Source organism: Rhodnius prolixus, unplaced genomic scaffold, assembly GCF_049639745.1.
Source record: "Rhodnius prolixus isolate KJV_2025 unplaced genomic scaffold, Rpr scaffold_6, whole genome shotgun sequence".
Lineage (NCBI taxonomy): Eukaryota > Metazoa > Arthropoda > Insecta > Hemiptera > Reduviidae > Rhodnius > Rhodnius prolixus.
The window spans coordinates 8,180,388-8,202,594 of NW_027411634.1; the positions used below are offsets into that span (position 1 = coordinate 8,180,388).

General features: G+C 32.3%; 1 protein-coding gene across 9 annotated transcripts in view; it reads right to left on the minus strand.

Moving 5' to 3' along the window:
- The window catches only part of nab (NGFI-A-binding protein homolog), a 70,128-nt gene extending 48,079 nt beyond the window's left edge, over positions 1 to 22,049 (minus strand). For 2 of the 9 annotated variants that reach the window (XM_074142148.1, XM_074142151.1), the window contains exons 1-5: positions 21,885 to 22,047; positions 21,757 to 21,807; positions 20,398 to 20,486; positions 19,006 to 19,203; positions 12,383 to 12,775 (exon numbers count right to left, since the gene is read on the minus strand). In XM_074142148.1, coding sequence (XP_073998249.1) covers positions 12,383 to 12,773 — 391 coding nt within the window. In that variant the 5' untranslated portion in view covers positions 12,774 to 12,775; positions 19,006 to 19,203; positions 20,398 to 20,486; positions 21,757 to 21,807; positions 21,885 to 22,047. Of the gene's footprint in view, positions 1 to 12,382; positions 12,776 to 19,005; positions 19,204 to 20,397; positions 20,595 to 21,756; positions 21,808 to 21,884 lie in introns of those variants that run through there. The other 7 variants (XM_074142150.1, XM_074142149.1, XR_012462707.1 and 4 more) reach the window with 6 other exon arrangements.
- Between the last annotated feature and the right edge of the window lie 158 nt (positions 22,050 to 22,207).

The window sequence follows — 22,207 nt, forward strand, 5'->3', positions numbered from 1 at the left end:
TCATCCTCTCTCCTATAGAGAGTGCTACCGCTGGGTAGTTTCTCTTCTCCCGCATCAGTTCATCATGCTCATCATATTTACTGATTGTATACATGTAAACAGATTGTAAATTTCCCAAATAAATAATAATAATGATAATGAGGGAAGGGATTAGCTGTGAGGTTAGCATACTGGACTCCCACGCGGAGGTCCCGGGTTCGAATCCAGCAGCTGACCTTTAGATTTTCTCTTCTTAGGAGCTTCTTACAGCTCACTGTCCGGTGATGGACAGTGTTGTCTGTAACGAGAGAACACTGTCCGGAGGCCGGCAGTGCACTGAAAAAAGCTCCGGGAGCTAATAACCTCAGCTGTTGATGCGCCAAAAAAAAAAAATAATAATGATAAAAAATTTGTTAGTAACGGGCGAATAAAATATTGAAACATCTGCTAACGTAACTGCTCCTACTTCGTTGCAATTATCTATTTTAGTTAATATGCCAATCTGATGTAGATGCACGTCTTCGCATTGAGAAAGAAACAAAAAGCATCTTCAAAAGAGTGCGTGTGAAAAACAAGAACTTTATGAAGACCCCAAAAAAAAGGCCAAAAAAAAGAAAATAAAAAAAAATTAAACAGTCAGTCCACACAGACTGCTGTGAGAAAGATATAAAAAAATCATTAAATATACTTTTTGTTTTTTTAAGATTGTAAAAAAAAAGGAACAGAAATGAACAGGTCTGTCCCCTTGGCTTGTCCACGTCCGTGTGAACCCCCTTAGCTGGCAGCAGGAACAGGGTGCACAAAAAAATAATAACCCCTACTTTGCATAAGAGCGACAACAGTGGAATAATTATTACTTCACTTGTTTATCTCTCTCCCTTTCCGAAGCAAAACCTGGCCTCCAGAGGGAGTCCTACCCCTAGCTTCGAGAGATGGACACAAAAAAACCTCTCCTAACTTGGAACTGCCTCCCCTCTTACTGCAGTTTCTCCCACCCTGGTTTTTTGTTCCTCCCTCTCTCCAAAGATCCATACCCCTACCTAGGCAACAAACAATAAAAAAAAAAAATCCTTAGGGGTAGTTTTCACCCCTAAAAAAACTATTCTCCGCCCAATATAGTTCAGCAAACTATATAAAATGGCGAACGCTAAACTACACCCTTGACAAGAAAAAAAAAAAAAAAAAAATTGGAGAGTAAAGTTTCAGGGTGGTTTAATGCCCTACGATGTATTCGTGGGTAGGGCCTTTTTTTTGTAAAACTTTTTTGTAGTTCTTTTGTACTGAGGGGTGAAATATTGAAAGGGCAATATACTGAATATAAAAAAACTTTACGTTAGAATGTATTTTAACGTATATTTCTCTCTTTCATAACGTACATTACCTACTTTCACTTTTTAGTTTATTGACAAGAGAAGAAAGTAAATTGTGCAGGAAATTGGGTTTTCATATTTTTACTTTTTCTTACCCGTCAGAATTGGAAGTACTGAAATTGTGCAGAGTTATTTTAATCATCAAAGGAAATACAATTTGGTTGTCAACCGAATTGATAAACAGTGAATTCACAGATTGGTCTTTATTCCAAGCGACTTGGTCAAATTCGCCCAACCGCAAGAGCCACCTAAAATTTTTCGAAAATGGCTATATTTTTTTTTTCCCAACTCTATAAAGTAATGCTTATTTTTTTTACAGATTGGCTTTACGTCCAACTACCAAATTAGGTGTCGCAGACGGAAGCGATTAGCAAACATACTTAACTACAAAGTTCTCATAATAAACATTAAATAAAATACAAGGCCTAGACCGAGGGAATTGAACCCACTAACCAACAATACATCTTAGCTTTGCGAATCTAACTGCTCGGCAAAGTGTTACTATTGCGGTTGGAGCAGATTCCATAATAATTTGCAGTTTTCGCCTCTAACCTCTCGGCTACCGTGTGGCACCTTTTTCCAACTCTATATAAGTTCAATTGCCAAAAATTTAATCGTATCTATTACTTTCTCTGGGTAATGAGAGTACTGCTATCATGCCTTAAAAAAAAAAAATTCATCTTTACAAACTTTAACTGTAAAATCAACCTCTGATAATGGCAGTAAAATCTAAAACTGATTAGCAATAGATAAAAAAAAAAAATGTACGCTATGGCGGATGAAATCAATGTTCTTGAAAGAGCATTAAAAATGACCCCAGTGAGTTTATCCAAACAAACAATACGGTATTCTGTAGTAGTTGCTTTAAGTGAAAAATTACGATCATCAATTTAGGAATTTTAATTACACATAAATAGTTCAGTAGTTGTAATTTCACTTTTTCTCGTGAGCAAATTCAATAAAAGAAAGAGTAAGATTGGTTAAAATGCTCGCAATGTGGCTAACGGAGAGGCCCATGCAACAACCTTTACTTCTAGCCGCTTTGAACATACTATCGTACTTGCTAAACCGGTTGTTGATGATAATTTAAAACAAAAGATCAGAGATTTATAAAAGTAAATGAAAATTGTAGGCATTTAACTGAAATCTTGTTAAGTAAAGATTTAAAAAAACAATTTTTGGACAACTTTAAAAATTATTCCGAATCTGAACTAGGGTACGGATAAGTAGAAAATATGAAGCGAATGATTTCCTTGAAAGAACTGAAACGGGTCTTCGTGGAACAAAAAAAAAAAAATAATTGCAGAAAAGAACAAAAACAAAATAAAGAAGACAGAAAAAAATAAATAAAAAAAATGGACAGACTTTGTCTTCTTGTTGCAGAACAGAAGACGCTAGGAATTGTATGGGCTCCATTAATGCCAATGCCACCTTCTCCACTTCATAGCTTTCCTTCTCTCTTACTTATTGTACATAACTTCTTATTGCTTGCTTTTTTTATTTTTATTTTACATGCATTACTTTGGTCGGCATATTAGTTTCTTTGCGGTTAATAAAGTCTAGATAAAAGAAGTTAATAGTTAACGGGCTTCAAGCAAAAAATAGCGAGTCTTGTTGCAATGGTGAAAGGAGAAGTAACAAAAGGTTGAAGATGAAGAAATAAAGAGATATTTTATCTAGCAGTTTTAATGTTTATTGTGTGACTTATCAAAAAAGAAAGCAGTGGTTTCAATTTCAAAGAAATCTGAAACCTCCCAGTACCTCAAAAAGCAAAACTTCAAACCTGTATCATCCGTTGCCTAAAATTTGAAACAAAGTTAGAAAGAAAAACAAAAACAAAATCTGATTGCCCCTAACATTTAATAATATAACATTAAAATTAGATCACTTGTGTAAGATAAAACGCTCAAATAACTTTTTCTCACCGCTCATTACGTAATAAAAGTTTTTTGAATCTATTATATGCAACTGATTTTCTACTGGATAAGTACGCCAATAATTATTGTGGAAATTTTAAGAACATAATTAGGAGCGTATTTAACCTTACAGTGATGAGCTAACCGCAGAACATTATTTATGTAATGCGAACTTGGTATAATAATTAAGCACTACAAAATCTAATTTGCCTTGGAAGTTGTATCATATTTTTTACAGTGTGGACTGTTTAAGGGACTATTAAACCATATATTTATTTATAAAGGGTGTTCCTTTCACTTTCATCAGCTATGCGTTTACAAAATTTTGGAATTTTTAGAATCAGGGCACTAAAATATAGTAGACAATGCTAGAACGCTGAAGATAAAGCAGTAAAAGCTGAATGGTGACTAAGAAAGCTACCTAAAAACCCTCTGTCCCTGAAATGTATTCTTAAACTGTACACATTAGCTTCACACAAGAACAATTTCAAAGTCATGTGCTTGGTTTTACTATGGATGGTAAAAACAACGTATCGAATTTAAAAAAAAAAGAAAAATGTAATAAAAGTTACTAAAAAAAAGTCAAGTATAAGTATAAAATAATAATCCAAAAAAAAAGAAAAATTATAATAACAATAATAAAAACTATATGAGCTGAGAGAGTTTTTAGTTAGACAAGGGAGAGAGAGAAAAAACATTTTCCGTCACGAAATAATACGTCCGGGATGATGGTTGTTTGCTAGTACGCAAGCGCACAAAAAAATGAATATATATATATATATAAGAGAATGAAGAAATAACAAAAACTTTAGCAAATGAAAAAAAACAAAATGAATGAAGAACAGGGGGCGAGAAGCAATAAGATAAAAATAGAAATAATAAAAAAAACTGTTGAAGAAGTTAGATGAAATCGTTCTCCATAAAGCATATAACTGGAGAGAAAAAATATATAAGAGAGAGAGATAAGATAGATGAAGAGAGAGAGCTGTCTGAAGAAGCTGTAGTATAGCTACCAGCGAACTACCAGTGCATGTCGAGTTAAACTTTTTCTTATATCCCAGGTGATGCTCACAGTCAGCTGAAGAAAGAAAGAAAGAACTAGCGGGAGAAATCATTCTTACAAGGTTTGGCGGGCACACGGACTATTTGAAGCAATAAGCAACAAAAATAAAAAAAATAAAAAAATGTGTCTTTTCCTTTAAGACATTAAGGGTTCAAGGAAAACAATAGAGGATATACATTACAAAGTTAGGCTCAATCGCAAATTGTGAAAAACACTGAAAAGTAATTCACATCCTTTAGAATAAAAAGTGATGAAAATTGGACTATCTTCAAGAGTGGATAAGGTCCATCTAATTCTAAATAACAATCTATCTCAAAACAGAGAGGTTACAATGTTTTAAATTTTTTAGTTTTTAATTCATTAACTTAAATTTCTAATTGATTTTCAATTTTAAATGCATTATATCGAATATTAAATTTATAAATTTATACAGGGTGTTCAGCATAAGACTACGGTAACTTCGGGAGGTGATTCTGGGCATCATTTGTAACAAAAAATTCCATATAAACTATGGCTCGATTCGGCTCCGTTTTGTAGATATTTTTAATTTTCTGTTTTTTCAAGCTACTACTACTTTTTAGCAAACAGTTGTCTATATTTCTTAAACTATTATAGCTGCAGCAATTTCAATTAGCTCATTAGAAAGAAGGTTAAATTTCCTTTTAAATAAGCTAATTAGCTCTCCACAACCGCCTAGTTTCAAAAGTTTGTTGAGTAGTTCAAAAAAATCTGTGTTTTATTCAAATTATTTAGCATATTTGTGAATTAACTAAAGAAAAGCACACAGTCCTAAACTCGTTAAACGAAAATCCTTTCTTTTGGAATTGGTATCTAACGTTCATTTAACATCATACACCAATTTCTTCTTTTTATTTGATTTTACTATTTATAATGTAAATTATGTATTTTTGAATATAGTTCTTAAATAAATTAATTATTAAATTATACGTTTGCAAAAAATCCGATCAGTTATATTCTTACGGTAGGTGAATTCCTTTCATAATGCCGACGCTGTTTTGAGGCCTACTTTTTTGCAATTAATCACAGATTTATGCATCAACCCCTATGCATTGTATACCTTTCGAAAGGTGATTGTATGTAGATGTTTTTCCTGAATAGTGCACGGTTTTTTCATATAAAATGTTTTTGAGAAAAATGAAGTCAAAGTTTTTGGAAAAAATTAGAAACTTGCTATTTCTTATGTTTGGGCCACAATTTAAAATACTTAATATTATTATTTTGAAATACAAATTAGCTTATTTAAAAGGAAATTTAACCTTCTTTCTAATGAGCTAATTCCAAAACGGAGCCGAATCGAGCCATAGTTTATATGGAATTTTTTGTTGCAAATGATGTCCAGAATCGCCTCCCGAAGTTACCGTAGTCTTATGCTGAACACCCTGTATAAATTTATAAAATTAAAAGAAATACTACTTAATATATAACTTTACATAGACGTAGACCTAAACTTTTATTTGATTAGTTTCTGTAGAAATATTCATTTTAAAGCTGTTCTGATTGAGGAGACTTTCCTCTCATGTGCCATTTTGGTATAATGTATTAATTTACTAACTGGTTAATGTTATTGAGAGTGTGTTATGTGATTCAGAGTTTAATGATATTTGCCATGTTTTGTGTAAGGGGAGATTTAGTAGATTCTACACGAGTCTACTGGCACTCAGGCAAAGGCTACCCACTCACAATTCTATTTGCTCCATAGGGATGTGTAACAGATTTTACACACAACTTACATTTGCTCATTTTAACTCTCTACGGGGTATTAAGTCAAAATTGTTAAATTTAAGAGAGCAACTGTCGAAGATAAGTAGAGAGCTTGTAATATAGATGACGGAGACTTGACATACCTCTAGGATAAAGGTTAGAAAAAGCTAGCCACATTTATAAACTCATCGTTGCTGCTAATTAAAGACCATGTTGAAGACAAAATGTAATAATCATCCAATTAACTTTAAGATTAATACTATCTTTAACTATTTGCCCTACAATTTTCTCTTAAAAAAAATATATAAATAAACTAAATCAAGACATTCACTGGCAGGGCTATTTAATCAAATAAAAAGGTAATTTGATATCTTATAAACAATTAGTTTAATTAAAATGAACGTCTTCATTTATTTGTAAAACTAGCAAACTATCGACTAATTAGAGACGGATCAAAAAGTGATGTGCCCGGAAGAACGCCACTGTCACCTTGATACGTATAATAGTAATAAAAAAGAAAAGGGGTTAAGTCCATTATTTAGAAACCAGTTTTACTAACTCCCTTTTATATATGTATAATATAGTTTCTTCCTTTCCATACTATAAAACAAAAAATAAAAAAAAATAGCCCTTTTATAAATAAAGGCGGCGAGTGGGTTAATATCTATGAGTTTTATATCTATAAAAAAACACTTCTGTAATATATAAATAATTTTTTTTTCAAATATATTTTCCCATAGTACGCTTTTGTAGTAACATAATTTCTCCCGTGCTCCTTTAACTTTACTCGCTTTTTTTACCCTTTTATTACTAGTTATCCGGTTTACTTGACACTCAAGTTCTCCCAATTATATCCGCATATTAGATGCTTTCTCTTTGAAATGATAAATTTATTAAAATTTCACAAACAGTGAAACGATTTTTTTTCGATAACGGAAAACAATCTGGTGCGAACGTTTCAAATGAATTTCTCTTATGAAACAATTTGCAACATTAAATTAAAAATATTCTCTAGTAACATTGAATTTTTCCTGAATATTCCGTTGCCCTTTATAACTACTTGGCCTAGAGGGCTGTCATAAAATAGAAGACATTAGAACCGAATGTGGCAGTGTGTACATTGAACGTCATTTGGCAGAGCCCAAAAACCACTGGAACTATGGTTTTAATTTTATATTTAGATGTATATTGTGAGGCACAATCATTGAATCAATTTTTTCCTCGTTAAATGCCTAGAATGAGTGATTACTTTTTAAGCAGGAATCCAATTTGAAATCCTAACGATGATAGTGTTCCTTAATATACATTAACTATAAACCTACAAGGTACTGAAGTGACACATTAGTGGGATGTCTGCGATTGTATTTCCCGGATAACTGCCCAAAAAAATATCAATTACCTGGAAAGAAAAAAGAGTTTCAAATAAATTTAATAGGCCTTGTATGAGAATCCAAATACAAAAAGCTTAAAGAAAATAATGAGAAATAAGTTCGAAAAAATCACACTTAAATACATCCCGAAATTTTGACAGGGAAAAAATACTAACGAAAATTCTTTACAACATTCTCACATTTCACCTTTTGATTTATAAATTCTTTCTCACTCGGAAACTGTTACAAAATGTACACTTTTTTTTTTAACTTTTGTCCTTCTTATAAGAAATATCATACTGAATAACCGTTTAAGATCTTGTAATGGCACTTTTAATGCAATCTACTGTCGGTCTAAAGGGTATACTGTACCTATCAACCTTATATTTACGCCGAAAATCTAAAATCAATTTTACCAGTTAAAATGTTTCTAATAAAAGAGAACAGAACAGACATTTAGTAAACATTCAGTTTTTGTTCGAGTTTTTTAAAGTACGGTTATGGTTGTTTCCGTGTAAATTGCATAGTATTGGTTAGAAAAAAAAGAGAAGACATTAGTATAAAATTATACTTCTCATGTAATCGATTTTCACATCATAACTATCGTATCGAATTACATGAGGATATCCAATAAAATATAGTTAGAATTTGTTAGCATGGGTTTGTTTTGGGACTTTTTTTCTCCACTTGGTTATCATGTAATAAATAACTAGGTTTTGGTAAATGGTGAATAAATGCACTTTAAACGTTTTATTATGTTCAAGTCTACCAAGAGAGAGAAGTAGATCAGAATGAAGAAGAGCGATTCATGAACTTGTAATTGCACTACGCGATCGATTAAACGGTTTCTATTTATGACCAATACATGGTACTTTTTGCAATTTTGGTCCTGGTACATACTTGATTGCTTTCCTGGAGTAAGCGGTTTATGTTTATCGAATATTGGTTTAAGACTTTTAATGAGCAAAGATAAATAGAAGATTGGCAAGCTCTTTTGGTAGTTGCCGAGCCTTATTGGCAGTGTCCACATATGGTGGGCGTGAGTCAGAGAATGGTGAGCTCACGTGCGCGTATGTATTAAGCAACCAAGCGTGTCAGCAGCACCTGAACGACCCTGGACTCGAAGAGCGCGTTAAACAGTCAGGAGTCGCCAACAAGGAATGTGTCAACACAATTCTGGTACACTGACATACTCCCACTAACAAACGATAAATATAACCTCAAAACCCTTGTTAATTAAAAACAAAATGATTAGTCATTACATTGATTTTCTTACCTAACTTTTTCTTAGTATGATTTTATACGGGTATGATGATTGCGTCAAAATTTCTCAACGAAAATGGGTTCCAAATATATGGATTCTTATAAATTGGGCTTGTTGCGTGTTAGTTTATAGATCTTGGGCGCCCAGCATTGTCCGGCCATTCGCATAGGCACAGAACACATTGTGGGAAACACAAATCTGCAAGATAACAATAAATTCCTCTTACAACGCGTTATGAGGTAGATAAAAACAGACAAAATTATGTATCTAGGAAAAGATATTTCTATTTTTACCAAATACACACTTTTGCGTCTACTATATTGTGCATTTTGTGGGGTAGAATTTAGTTCAGTACAATAACTCTAGGGGTAAACACCGTTTAAGGGGGGCAGTAGTACAATCAGCCCGTCTGTAACGTTGCCCCCCCTGTTGGTGAAAAAAAATAAAACGACCAAGAAGGAAGAGGGGCTTCCACCCCTTCTCTACTGAGTACACCGGGCCCCTATCTACAACAAAATGGCTGCCCTTCCCCAACGTGTATTATTCTGTTGGCTATGTATTGTAAGAGCTCTATCCTAGCACAACTTCCCTATTTACTAGCCATAGAGGTATAAAAAAAAGAAAAAAGAAATCAATATCTCCTAGTAAAACATACAGGATCGATGAGAGAAACTATCAAGTTCATATTATATGCATAAATAAAATACTAATTCAAACTTTTATATTTTTCTCTCAAGTTTATAAACTTTCATTTTTATTTTCTAACTTTTTTCTTTTCTTCTTACATTAATAAGTGGAAGTATCAAAACCCCTTTAGGCCGATTAACTTGCCCACAAACTTACAATCCATTACAACAAACCTAATACTATTGTTTAATTTTGTTATTATTATTATTAATATAAGGCTCTGGTTTTCTCTTAAAAGTTTCTTTTCAGTACCATAATTTTTTCAGTAAAAGTAAAGTACTAATTTACGTCCAAGTACCTAATTAGGTGTCGCGGACGGACTGGCAGCAACAAACGTAAATTACTATATAAGTTCTCATATTAAACATTAATTAAAATCCAAGGCAAAGTCCGGGGAAGCGTCTCTTTTTTTCAGAATAATATCTGGTTGTTTCAATATTTCATTAAATAATGCAATTCATAAAAATACCTTCCTCAAATGCTTTTGCGAATATCGCTTAAACAAAAATGTCAAACTTACAGAAAGGATTTTAGTTTTTTTAAAATTGAATTTTTTTCTGAAATGGCTTTCTTTAACCGATTATTTTAAGAAAACTTGGAATTTAGGCAAGAAGCTTAAATTTATACTTAAAAACGAAAATTCATTTTTGAAAATATCACTTTAATCAAATAAGTTCTGATATAATTTTCTTTAGAACTAAAACGATATTTGTACCTACAGTATTAGTATTAGTACTTGAATTTTTTAGTTATATGATTTACACACACTCACCGTTTTAAAATTTGAGGCCATTTTTGAAAAAATTACAAGAAATGAAAAACAATCTATAACTTCATACAGTTCAAGAGAGCTTGGCTTAATATTTCTGAATTTAATCTTCGAATCGAATATTTCAATATAAAATTTGAGATATCTTTGATGATTTATGCTATTTATTCATACGTAAACAGTAATACTGATGATTCTGGTAATAACAATTTCTCAAGGGAGGGAATTAGTTATGAGGTTAGCATACTGGACTCCCACGCGGAGGTCCCGGGTTCGAATCCAGTTGCTGACCTCTTAGATTTTCTCTTCCTAGGAGCTTCTTACAACTCACTGTCCGGTGATGGACAGTGTTGTCTGTAACGAGAGAACACTGTCCGGAGGCCGGCAGTGCACTGAAAAAAGCTCCGGGCGCCAATAACCTTAGATGTTGACGCGCCTTAAATCATTAAAAACAAAAATTCCCCTTTTTCCCACAATCTACCACAAAACTTACTTCCGATGAAATCTGAATTGCTAAAATTAGACAAGATCACAACATTACACACTTCCTTCTTACTAGTACAAAGAAAGTAAAACAAATAAATAAAAAGACCTTGAAATTCATACCTAATGATCTTAGCGACATTTAAAACTATTACTTAACACACAGCACACAAAATATAAAACAATATTTTAAGAACTCCTAAGCTATACTTCTTCTGACGTATACGTTTTTTATGCATTTATTTTTTTAAATAAAAAAAGAAGATTAAAAATCATCAAAAAACAAAAGCAAGGAAAAAATGTAGCGAAGATTACGTAATACAATATAGACAAAACCTAGCCAACCAGAAAGCAGTTTTTTGTTAAATATATAAACTCAAGAGGGGAAAAGTCCTTAATAATTGTTACGGAATTATTTGAAGTTTTTTCCTGTGTGTATATTGATTTTAGTTTGTTCATATTATATGGTAAACAATGTATATTTTTGGTTTACCACTTCTTGTTGACAAAGAAGAAATCTAAGTTTTGATAATAAAACGGGAATATTTATTTTATAAGTTAAAATACTAAGTTTCTAATAGGCGAACTATCCGGTCGTTATCTAATTTTACTACTTACTCCAGATTGGAAGAGAAGAATTTACTGTAACTAGCTCTGTTTTGAAGGGAGAGAGAGGAACATCATGTGAACATTGGGGTTAGCAAAACGACTGAAAATGCCACGCCTGGTGGGCCTATTTTCGTATTTCTTTAATCTTCCTAGATAGATACCATTCGAAGTCCCAACAAATATACTATTTCTCATTATCTAAATGAATTTCTTTTTCCCTTCTAAGATCTATAAAACTAAATTTCAAAAATTTAACATGAACACTATATCGTTCAGCTAGGTATATCTTGCAAGAAGAAATCTGGTAAAAATAGGTCCACCACAAACACGTGACTACTATCTAATACTTTTTATTTCTCTGCGATTTTTTAATAATAATAATTTAAAAAAAATTGACAGCTAAGATCCAATGGGACATATAAGGTATATAAAATTTCAGTACCATGTTTCGTTCTTAGTACACACGCTATTATTTTGATATTATATACATATCATTTATTAAAACCTCTACTTTTTCGTACTTACGAGTCCTCAAATTTTTTTACTTCCGGCAATAAAATCGATACTGAAAATCTGACAACCAATACCTTCTAAGATAATGTATAAAAGGAATATTTTTTAATTATATCTGCCTGTTGGCAGAGATTTAAGATATCGAAATCAATTGACCAGAACAAATAAATTGTCTGAGAATTAGTAAAATAAATAACTAGAAAAATATTCTATTAAATAATTTCAATCAAATATATAACCATGAATTAGCTGTTGCATATACATTTAAAATTGAGATTATTATAGCAATTCTATTTGTTCTCAAATCAGCTGCTTTATAATGCTCTAATTTAAATTTGAATACGATTTCTAATTTGTTCGATTATTTATATGTATGTATATATTTAAAGTAGAGCAATCTAATTTTAGCACTGTTTATAGCAAACAATAAAATTACAGTTTAATGGGTGGAACGAAAAGTAGTAAGTAGATTGTTTATGAATGAATAACTGATAAGAAACTGTAATGAATCACTGAAGTTTTTAGAGTTAAGAACGAATCACTTATCAAATGTGTTAATATTTTTTTAATTTTAAAACAAAAATAAATTTAAAAATTCTATAACTATAAAGAATAGTACAGTGTGGTATATGCTTACTTGTACCGTTGGCGTTTCTACTGATGATTTTCACTGGCTGATGATTTAACGAAACTGATGAATTATTTGTACTCGCCGGTTGGGTTGCCGCTACAGCATGTAATGATGGATTTGTTGAAGAAGATGTATTAGTTGATGGACTATTGTTGTTAATTGTATGATTATTGTTGACTGATGGCACAGTAGTAGTTATTATACCATTACCGGTGGTGGCTGCATGATGATGATGATTAACGTTATTGTGAATTGTTGTACTGATAAATGGTGATGTTGTTGGCGATGTTGTCGACGATATTGCACTGATTGATGAAGCCGATGGTGATGATTGGACCGTTGTACTAATTACTGGACAAATTGTTGCTGGTAAATTACCGGGCACTGTACAATCCATATCTGTTGGAAATGTTTACACATTACACTCTATGAAAAACTGGTTTTTGATAGGAGAGTATTAAAAAAATAATAATAAAATGAATGAGGTTTTTTTATTTTAGAACGCGCTCAGTGATCTTTTTTTTTCGATTTTTGAGTGAAGGTGAAAAAATTATTCAAATGAAAGAAAAAAAAAAATAATTTTTTTTTTAAATAATAATAAATAATAAATAGTTTTATCCACAAAAAGGGTATTTTTGGTTTAAGCGATGCCTCGTACAGAGTAGCTACACTACACTGCGCCTACGACGGTGGTAGTCAGGCCGTACTCTCTCTGGGGGCCAGGAGAAGAAACTCCACACAACCAGGGGGTACAGCCCCCCCTCTCTGCAACTCACACACACACACACTCGCACAGTGGAAGGGGTAATATAGAAAGAGACAGACAAACCTACATACACACGCGCACACTAAGAAGGACTTTGCTTTTTAGGGTGACAGGGTTTACCCCTTCCTTTTATATATTTTTTTTCTTCTTTTTTTTTTTTTACTAATAGAGGCCGCCACTGTACTCTGTTACTAATACAAAGAGAAATACAGAGTATTGTGCGTGTATGGCTTGAGAGAGAAGAGAGAGTCCAGAACTGAGACAGCAAAGAGAAGTAAAAGGGGGAAAAAATAGCTCGTACCCAGGGAGAAACGGGAGAAAAACAAGGGCAGTAAAAACGAGCCAACCCGAGCTCTCCTACATCGCTCTCTTTTCTACATGGTTGTGTTATTCCCTTCTTCATCGTCTTTACCACTACTCGTCTCCTCCCCAAACTTCCTTCTCTCGAATACATATAGTAAGAGAGAGACAGAGAGTGACCTTACCCCAGTAGAACTTGCGAGCAATAGGAGTACAATTCTCTTGCCTCTCATACCGAACCTACCATCCTTACTTACAATCCTACCCTTCCTCTCTCACTCTGGCCATATCGTGGTATCTCTTTCTCCGAAGAACACACCCACACACACACACACACACAAAATCTCTCGTTTTTCCTCTTTTTTTTTACCCGCTGGTGCCAACACTGTATTTTTTTTATTTTTATTTTTTTATCTTTTTTTTTTTCATCATCCACCCACGGTTATATACCAAGTTCGATCGATATCGAAGACCCAGAGAACCAACCGAGAGACCGACATCTACAAATGGAAATATCAGAAAAATGGAAGAAAAAATAGTTACCTTTATTTAAAAAAAAGAGAAAAGTTATTACTGGATTTCTAATTAATTTCGGATTTGTTTGCCTTCTGCAATAAAACAAAGTTTCCTTTTAGTTTTTAAAAAAAGGTAAGTCTATGAAGAAATCGCAACAAGGTTAGATCACGATTGTGACGGCTTTCTTTAGCATCCAAGGTCCAAGAACAAACTAAAAAACCTCTGCACAGCAATCCCAGGTTAAAATCCTTCTTACCCTCGGAATCTGTCTTCTTAAAAACTCCCAAGTGATTAAAAAAAAAAAAAAACAAGTGTCAGGAAAAAAGATCACTGGTCTAAAGGTCAGCTAGTTGCACTGAAACAGTTTCCAGGCACCAATAACATCAGATGTTGGTCGTGCCTTAATGTTATATATATATTATAATCCATCCAAGATGGTAGGCCCATTAAAAATAGCTTCCTGGATGTAGAAACAGGTTAGGACGTCAGAGGGCAAAAAACCCTGGGAAGTAAAGTCAGGTCTAAAAAGTCGTAAGGACAGAGACATATGGCAACCAATTCTCAGGCAAACAATGCTCAAAGGTTTTAGCAATTTTCTCTAAAACGACGTTAATAAGATCTTGTAATGAGTTAAAGGTTTAATTAAATGAAATGAAATTGCCTCGGATATTGCATCAAAATACATGTAATCAGTGAAAGTTCTCATCTGAAATTAATTAAAAATCAATAATGATTGACTCATAAAACTAGACTTTGGTTTAACCCAATCTAAAAGATTGGAGCAAAAAAGAAAGAGGCAAAACCCGATTTCATAATACAAAATGTCCTCATCCAAGAAAAAGTCATTATTAGAAAATGGTGCACAATATCAATGTGAATAAGAAAACTCGATTCGAGAATGAAAAATTGCAGCAACTAAAAATTTATATTGTTTTTAAAACAGCTTCGTCGCTAAAATGTGGCATTTGATGAAAATTATTACTTTAATTTAAGGCGCGTCAACATCTGGGGCGCGCGGAGCATTTTTCCAAAGCATTGCTGGCTTTTGGGTGGTGTTCTCACGTTACTTATACACTGTCTACCATCGGATAGTGGAACTGTAGAAAGCACGTAGGAAGAGAAAATTTAAGTACCGGCCGCTACACTCGAATTCAGAATGTCCTTAAGGAAATCAACTATTGCATCAACCTGTCTTTCAAATCTTTTCCTTTAAATTATTATTAAACTATGAAGAAAGTTAAAGAAGTAAAGAAGAATAAGTAAGTAAAGTAAAGTAATCGCCTACTTTTTCAGGCAGAGCTTAACGTCCAACTACCAAATTAGGTGTCGTGGACGGAGGCGACTAACAAACATTCTTTACTGTAAATTTCTTTTATTAACCATTAAATAAAATCCAAGGCCTAAGACCGGGAATCGAACCCAGTACCACAATACATATTAGCTTCGCAGGTCTCACCTCTAACCGCTCGGCTACCGTGGCGCCCATAAATAAATATATATATATAGACGGAGAAAATAATCATAAAATATCTTCGTGTCAATAGTGACAGGTTACAAAAACGTACGAGTATACTTCCGATGAAAGTATGATATCGAAAATTAAACACGATCGCAATACTCCCTCTTATCAATATTAGAGAAAGGGAGAAATTAAGAAAAATATAATAAAATAGAAAGTTTTTTTTTTTTCTGTGGATAACTTATATTCTATAATCTCAAATTATTGTATTACAAATATTTCGACTTACAGCATTAAGAAGTAGGTGGGAATGTTCTTGGGAGCAAAAGAGGGAGAAAAACCAAGTAGGCCACCAGATGGCGACCAAACTAAAGTGTAAAGGGAGAGCGGAGAAAATAAAATAAAATAATGGAGGCGAACGAAAAATAAGACAACGGAACAAAAAAAAAAAAAAAAAGATTTAGAAAATATAAGTGAAGAAGAAGGAAATATAAAAAAAACTCAAGGGGCAGGATGAGAAGAAGAAATAGAGGAAAACAGGGAAGAAGAAAAGGGTTAGGTTCGTTTAAAGTCCAGCCAAGAGTCCTGGTATATGTGCCCAGGGAGGTAGCGAATGTAGTTTGCTGGTGGTTTTGCTCAAGGAGAACTGTAAGAAGAAACTGGAAAAGGAAGTACAAAGACGAAGAGAGAGAGGAAAAAAAAGAAAAGCAAAAAAATAAGACGGAGAGAAAAAAGGGAGCTCAGGAAAAAGGAAAAAAGAATTCCCTCTTCAGAGACGTTATTTTTGTTCTAGAATTAGGGCAGGAAAAAAAGATACAGTATTTGTCAGAGAGTGGGACTGCAGCTATCTGGAATGGAGAAATACTAAATGGAAAACAAATTTTTGTTTTTTCCCTAAAAAGTCACAGGACTTGCGTGAAAATATTACTTAAAGCAGTAAAATTTTTAATGAAGAAATAATAATGTACTTTTGTCAAGTTTTGGAATGGTTTACTCGATCTTATGAACAGGAACTCGTACTGTTCTTGGCCAAGCATAGAGGTGCGTTGCAATCCAGGGAATTTCTTTTCTATTAAACTGGTTCAAGTAACGCAATAAAGACAGTGGCCATATTTATCTGAAGAATTGTTTTCTTAAACTACTTTACTGGGAGTATTGTTTTGATAAACTATAATATAGTCCTGCCATAAAATTCTTTGTATTAGTTGGTGTATCGCCCATGGGAATTCATCCAAAGTTAGTGAAGAGAGAAATAAGGTGTCTGTTCCTTTATTTTCAGCAGTGAATCTAAGCATGATTTTTACTTTTCTTGAAAATTAGCTAACTACAACCACAGAGAAATACATCTAGATGTTGCCAATACAGTTTAAAATGATTAGTGAATAGAAGTATGTGATAGCTGACGCCGATTATACATCTAAATAAAGATGTGTCATAAATTTTACAAAGTATTATTTACACACACAAAAAAAAAAATCACCCAAGAAGGTCGCATTTTTTTAATCAATGCTGACCAAAATCAAACGTGCCAACGAGTTTCACAGCTATACTGGGACCTTTAGAAATAAAACATATTTATATATTTACATATGTAAATAAATCCCAACGGATTTTAAGCGCCGATCGGTTACTGATCAGTAACTTTACTACACTGAAAACTTAATATCAAATATTACCCAAAAATACGATCACAACACTTCCCTACACCTAAACCTACGCACAAATAAAAGAAAGTACAAAGAAAAAAAAATAAGCAAAGTGGCAAAAAATCCAACTATAATCTGCAATACATTTAAACGCTGAACAGTTGAACAGTGTTATAACCTTAAAACTGTAAGTTAAATGCTAGTAAGGTTCGATAGTGGTTGATATTAGACGGTTGGAGCTTCACTGTAAGAACTAGCAGAAGCGGCACTAGTGTTGAGTGTTACTTTTTTATATGGGCCATTCGAGGTGTCGTAAATCCTTCTTTAGTGCCTTCGTCACAACTCTCTGTCCCATAAAGGTGTAGTCCTTATTATTAGAACGAATCATTAATTCAAGGATTTAGATCTACTTCAGTTGAATGTTTGTACATTTCTCAAAGTGATTGTATAGTTTTAATTTATTATATTACAACACGAGCACGTGCTTTTATATGATAACCATGTTGTAATAACCTCCATACTTTTGTACGGTTTATTGAAAAACTAATTTCTATCCAAAGATTAAATTAAGAAAAAATAATGGGGAAGAGCGTACACGAATTTCTCTTCAATTCTCAAGATTCATTCTCGAGAAAGATAAAAAACAAATGAAAAATCGACTCTGTAATGTGCTATTTCAGGATAGATTTTTATTAGGTTGCTCTTAGTTACAATGATAATTTATAAAATTCACTTAAAAAAAATATTCAGTGACACTTACCAATGTTAGAAATAATTACTAACCGGATTGTTAGTTAGATAGGCACCCCACTGTGTAGTTATTCAAAATATTTTAAATTCAAGCACACAGTCGACCGGAAAGCGGACAGCAAAAAAAAAACCGAAAAAAATAGCAGTTAATACGACAGAAAAACTATAGCCAACCCATTCTTGCCATCTTAATAATTATGCATAACGAATGCTATTTTCTCACGGAATTTGAAGGGGGGCCACTTAGCACAAAAAAAGAAAGAAAGATAGTAGCTAGCAGAAGCAAAAAAAAAAAAAAATCATTATTAAGAATAAGTACGAACTAAGATTTGAAAAAAACGCCACAATCACCCCTTGCTATGTTTGATCCACTGATGACTACATAGTAAGAGTATACGCTAATCTTCTAATGATATGCAAGGCAACACTGACGCAAACTTTAAATGTACAGGTGACACAGTAACTAACTCTTTAACAAAGAAGGGGTGCCGTCCCTTTCATTACTATGAGAGTGTATGAGTGCGGTCCCCATTGTTTTGATGGTCAAAAAAAACCATAGTGTAAATATGCTAGCCGTAACTATAATTTTTTTTTTCCTTTCACTTATTCTGTTATACATATTTTTTTTCTAAATACACACCTAAAAAAAAAAAAAATGTTCTTAATTTTTATTCTCTGACCTAAAACTTCTTTGCATATTTCTAAGTCCCCCTTGTTTCTAGATTGAGTTCAGAGGCACAGCAGTAATTACGTAAAGGGGTCGCCAGTGTGGCTGCCAAGGGATCGCTTTTCTCCCCGTTGAAAATGAATATATGTATTTAAAAAAAATTTACAGCTAAAGGAAATTTAGAGAACTTTTTTATATTCTCTCACGTTCAGTATTTTGTTTCTAATTTTTTTTTTTTTTTTGAAATAAGTAGAAGAGTTAAAGGGGGGAAAAGTTGCATGAGAAACAAGTACGTATCTTCCACTTACCATCCGCACTCACAACCACTATACTAATCCCTCTTCTCTTTCATTATTTGGAATCGTATTAATGCTAATTAAAATTTAATTTAGTTTGAAAAGTTCTTAAAAACTGAGAAAGTCGTGTCCATATTGTAAAGGTTCTATCTACACTACATTTTCTTCAATAATTAAAAAAAAGAAGAGAATTGCGATGGTATTTGATTATACGAAACTAAGTATTTACCAAATGTCTCCTCATTGAGTTTTTGAATGCTTCTAGGCTTCAGACTGCAGTCACTTGTACATCACGACATTCACTAGGTCGCAAAGGAAGCTTATTAGCCACATCGATTTGTTCAGGAAGATCGAATGAACATCATGTTTCTCCCTCCAGTACTGGACTTCTGCAGTTTGTTAAAAGGTTCAGATACTGAAAACATAACTTTAAAAAAACAATTAATCATCACAAACTCACCTATAACATTTTTGTGCCAGTACCTATACCATTTAAATGCAGCCAGAAACATAACGATCCATAATCGTCAGTTCCAGTGCTCTAACAATTTTGACAACTCTTCTGCAATCTACTCAGATCTCGCAAACGTCTTTAATTTAAAAATATAATTAAAAAGGTACTTAATAATTTCTTCAATCACTTGTAATTCAACTGTCTTAAATAATATGGATTTACATTTACGAGGATTCATAATTAAATAAATTCTAATTAATTGGACAAAGCTATTTTCTTCTTTATCGTGTTATTGTGTGTTTTACAAATACAAATGTTAAGCATATTGATATACAATGTTAAGTTATTTATAATATTTGTTTAAAATTTAGAAAGAGAGCTTTGTTTATGAGTGAATTACAAAAAACTTAATAACCATAAATAATGGTTTAATGTTATCCCACTTGTATTCAGTGTGCGCTACACAGTAAGTAGAAAGTACAAAATCAGTTCATAAAATCACATCAATTATTTTCTTTCTTACGGTTAACATTATTTATGTAAATCATATCTTTTTATCACCAGAATTCCTTATACGTAAAACTTATTCTACATTACATTCTGTGCGCACACTACATAAAACATCACATTAAATCTCTTACAATTTACCAATTAAATATATTGCTTTATGCTTTGAATTATTTTCATTCATTTATTTTATTTCACAATTTCAGCAACAACACAATATCTAAGGATAAAAAAGAAAAAAAAACAATTCTGCCATATTTAACTTAGATTAGATTTCGAAGTTTAACTTCTTATATCTAGATAGATAAAAGAACCACGATAAACCCAAATTATTTTACAGTCACTTTGCAACCTATATATATAAATATGTATATATATTACCCCTTCCTAGAAATTCTTTTCGCACAATAGCGGTTTATTATATGAAACATTAATATTTTTCTTTTAAAGACGTTTTTACAGTATCAGAAATTTCAAAATCTTCCAAAAGAACGACACAGGATTAAATAAAGTTAACGGAAAAACCTGGCACATGTGTAGCTACACGAAGCATTTAATATTCTGAAGATCGAAACACTGCATTTTATTTTATATTTTAAAAAAGGTTTCATAATTATAAAAAAATAAATATTTCCAAACTAATTCTAATAATAAACATACCTTGTACTTCTCATCAGATTCTTCCATTACTTACAAAAGCTGTGCTGTTTAGTTTCTTAATTGCTTGAATTTAAAAAGCTTCAAATCTTCTGAAAAACGAGATAAATACTGCCTGAATTGCCACCGCAATTAATAAAATTATTAATCCAATTTTAATTTTCATAATTCAAATCACGCGATCAGAGGCTTCAACTGAATAACAGTTCAGATAGATATCAATCAAAATAGGTAGGTATCATAACCTTCTTTGCTTCCTCAATTAAATAAATATATTTAAATATTAATAAAAAAACTTTTAATAGATCGAAAGCTTACTTCTATAAATTCAATTATGCTGAATTATAAACAAGATTCATCAAATAATTTATTTTCACCTAACATGTCAGCATGTCATTTTCCTCAATTTCTTAACATTTTCTCAAATATTTCAGAGATCAGAAATAAATTTTTAAAGCGCAATTTGTAATCCTTGATTTCCTTATTTTAAGACAATCTACTGTAAAAATTGACTACTGGCCCATCTAAAAGAGTTTTCAATGAATTAAACAACTTGATAACTAACACTGTTGAGTGCTTCTGAACACGTTTTCTTGTAAAACAAACGTAATTTCTGTACGAAGATGAAGGAATCCTGGAAAATGATATACCGTTAGAAAGCCCATTAGACAAAGAAACTTTTATAAAAAGTGCCAGCACCCCTTAGGTCTGATGATGATCACATAAAGGCCTAATGAATTTTCTCAAAATTTTCGATCACTTCTATTTTTCCAGTTTCCGGAAGAAGATTGAGGCTGTTCAGAGAATAACTTATGCTTCGAAATGGTGTCAATTTTTATAAAATTTATCTGTCTTTCTAACCGTGTCATCAGAATCGAATTGGGACTAAAACATTCTGAGTAATAACATTTTTATTGCAATAAAAGTAACGTTTTTAGAAAAAAAAAAATTGTCGTCACTCAAGAACAATGGAAAATATGAAGTTGGCCAATACGTCATTGAACTCCACTTTAGCTGTACCACACACAGTAAGCCTATGAACATTACTTACTGGTTCACCCTATTAGATACATACATATGTTATATATTATATACTTAGTTTAAATTTCGTTATAGTAATTTTGGAGAAAATCTCAACAAAAATAAAATAGTCTACGAACGTTTTTCACACTACAGGAAAGCCGATTGTTTATTTCATGACGCTAGTTTTTTAATTCTAGCAACAATCAATAAATTACTTATGAATTTCTTCCCCGATTTATTCTTGATACTATTAGTGCTTCTAATGTGTAGATAAAAATTTGTAAATGTTAATTCATTAAAAGAAAAAAAAATGTTTTTATGGATAATTCTAGCACTCACCCTGTTAAACATTTTTGTAGGCTGAGACTGGTAGTCTGTGGTATGATGTTACTGAAAATAATATTCAGTTAATTAAAATAATAAACTGCGCTGAAATTAACGCAATAAATGAATCTTCCTTCTCTTACGTTTTGTTTTAATGGTTGCCCATTATCTTTGTTTCATCCGTCTAAGCACGCTTGTTTATTCTATCCCTGAATAGTTTCGGACTTCCATCCATCGTCAAGGTTGTTCAGTTAGTTAGGTGTAGAGCTTAACATTTCGACTTCAAATCATTAACTATCCTGCACTCACTTACTGACAGAGTGAGGGAGGTTACATGGTGTATATGTGTATAATTCTAAATTGTAATAAATTTTAAAATATCTTACAAAAATAATAAAATCTAGTATTAGTTTCAGGGTTATATGTATACGTTTAGTGCATGTGTAATTTTTCAGAATAGTAAAGT